This window comes from Austrofundulus limnaeus, unplaced genomic scaffold (genome assembly GCF_001266775.1).
Source record: "Austrofundulus limnaeus strain Quisiro unplaced genomic scaffold, Austrofundulus_limnaeus-1.0 Scaffold206, whole genome shotgun sequence".
In the NCBI taxonomy this organism is placed as follows: domain Eukaryota; kingdom Metazoa; phylum Chordata; class Actinopteri; order Cyprinodontiformes; family Rivulidae; genus Austrofundulus; species Austrofundulus limnaeus.
Window position 1 is genome coordinate 998,339 of NW_013952608.1, and position 1,081 is coordinate 999,419.

Here is a 1,081-nt window from a genome sequence, read left to right on the forward strand (position 1 = left end):
ACATCTTTATTCCAGCCTTTAAGTTTAGTCAAACTAAGTTGTAGTTTCTGTGTATTTTTATATTCGACTGTCAGCAGGGATCAAAAGTAGCCTGAGGAGGTCTGCTGGGTCGGGATCTTCATCCTCCTCTTCATTATGTGGCAGAATGGCAGAGGAGAAACCAGCGGCTGCCGGTCAGAATCAGAACCCATCAAACGAGGACCACTCACTGGACTGCTCCCCGGTAAGAGACGTGAAGTTCCCTGTGAGTTCAGGGAACTAATGTTTACCAACTCAAAACAGAGGATCTACTTTTCATTGTTTTCTAATGTGTTACAGAAAATAGATCCAGTCCTAAAACAAGCAGAGAGCTGCGAGGTGGAACCAGAACCACCTCAGGAGGTTCTGACTCACCCTGATGGAAAGGTAAGGCATCAGATCCTAAAATATGTCAAATGAATTAGTCTGGAGTTTTTCTAAGGTCTTGACCCGATTCTTTCAGGTAGAGAAAGTTCTGGCCAGTGGAGATCGTCTCGTCGTCTTCCCCAACGGGACCAGGAAGCAGATTTCAGCCGACGGGCTCTCAGCGAAGGTCACCTTCTTCAACGGAGACACGAAACAAATCACAGCTGATCAGAGAGTGGTGAGACGTTTCATCCTGAAACTGTTGGTCTCTGATCCACCTCGGTGCTTAGTTTGTCTCCAGGAAGGTCAAGCGTAGATTAAAAGGACGTCTGAATCTTGATTGGCTTTCAAATCGTTTTAATTCTTTGTGAGGAAAAGTAGAGGCTCACAGCTGAAACTTTTAAGTGCACTCTAAACAGATGTTCAAATAATGGACACACTTGTTCTCAGATCTACTTTTATGCAGAGGCCCAGACCACACACATCACGTACCCTGATGGGATGGAGGTCCTGCACTTTCCCAACAACCAGACAGGTGAGAGCAGAGGAAACTGGATCGACAGAACATTATTAAGTATTACGCTGCAATGAGTTGGATTTTGTTCAAATATGTAACTAGGAATATTTCTTATAATTTACTTTAAAAATCTTTTGGTCACCCCCATCCTTTGAGGTAACTACAGTTAGATAAGTTTTT

General features: G+C 43.8%; 1 protein-coding gene across 1 annotated transcript in view; it reads left to right on the plus strand.

Moving 5' to 3' along the window:
* Positions 1-919, plus strand: part of cpap (centrosome assembly and centriole elongation protein) — a gene marked incomplete at its 3' end in the record, with an annotated part of 18,207 nt that extends 17,288 nt beyond the window's left edge. Inside the window, 4 exon segments of the mRNA XM_014018988.1 lie at positions 75-223; positions 319-405; positions 482-622; positions 835-919. Coding sequence (XP_013874442.1) covers positions 75-223; positions 319-405; positions 482-622; positions 835-919 — 462 coding nt within the window.
* Positions 920-1,081: the final 162 nt, after the last annotated feature.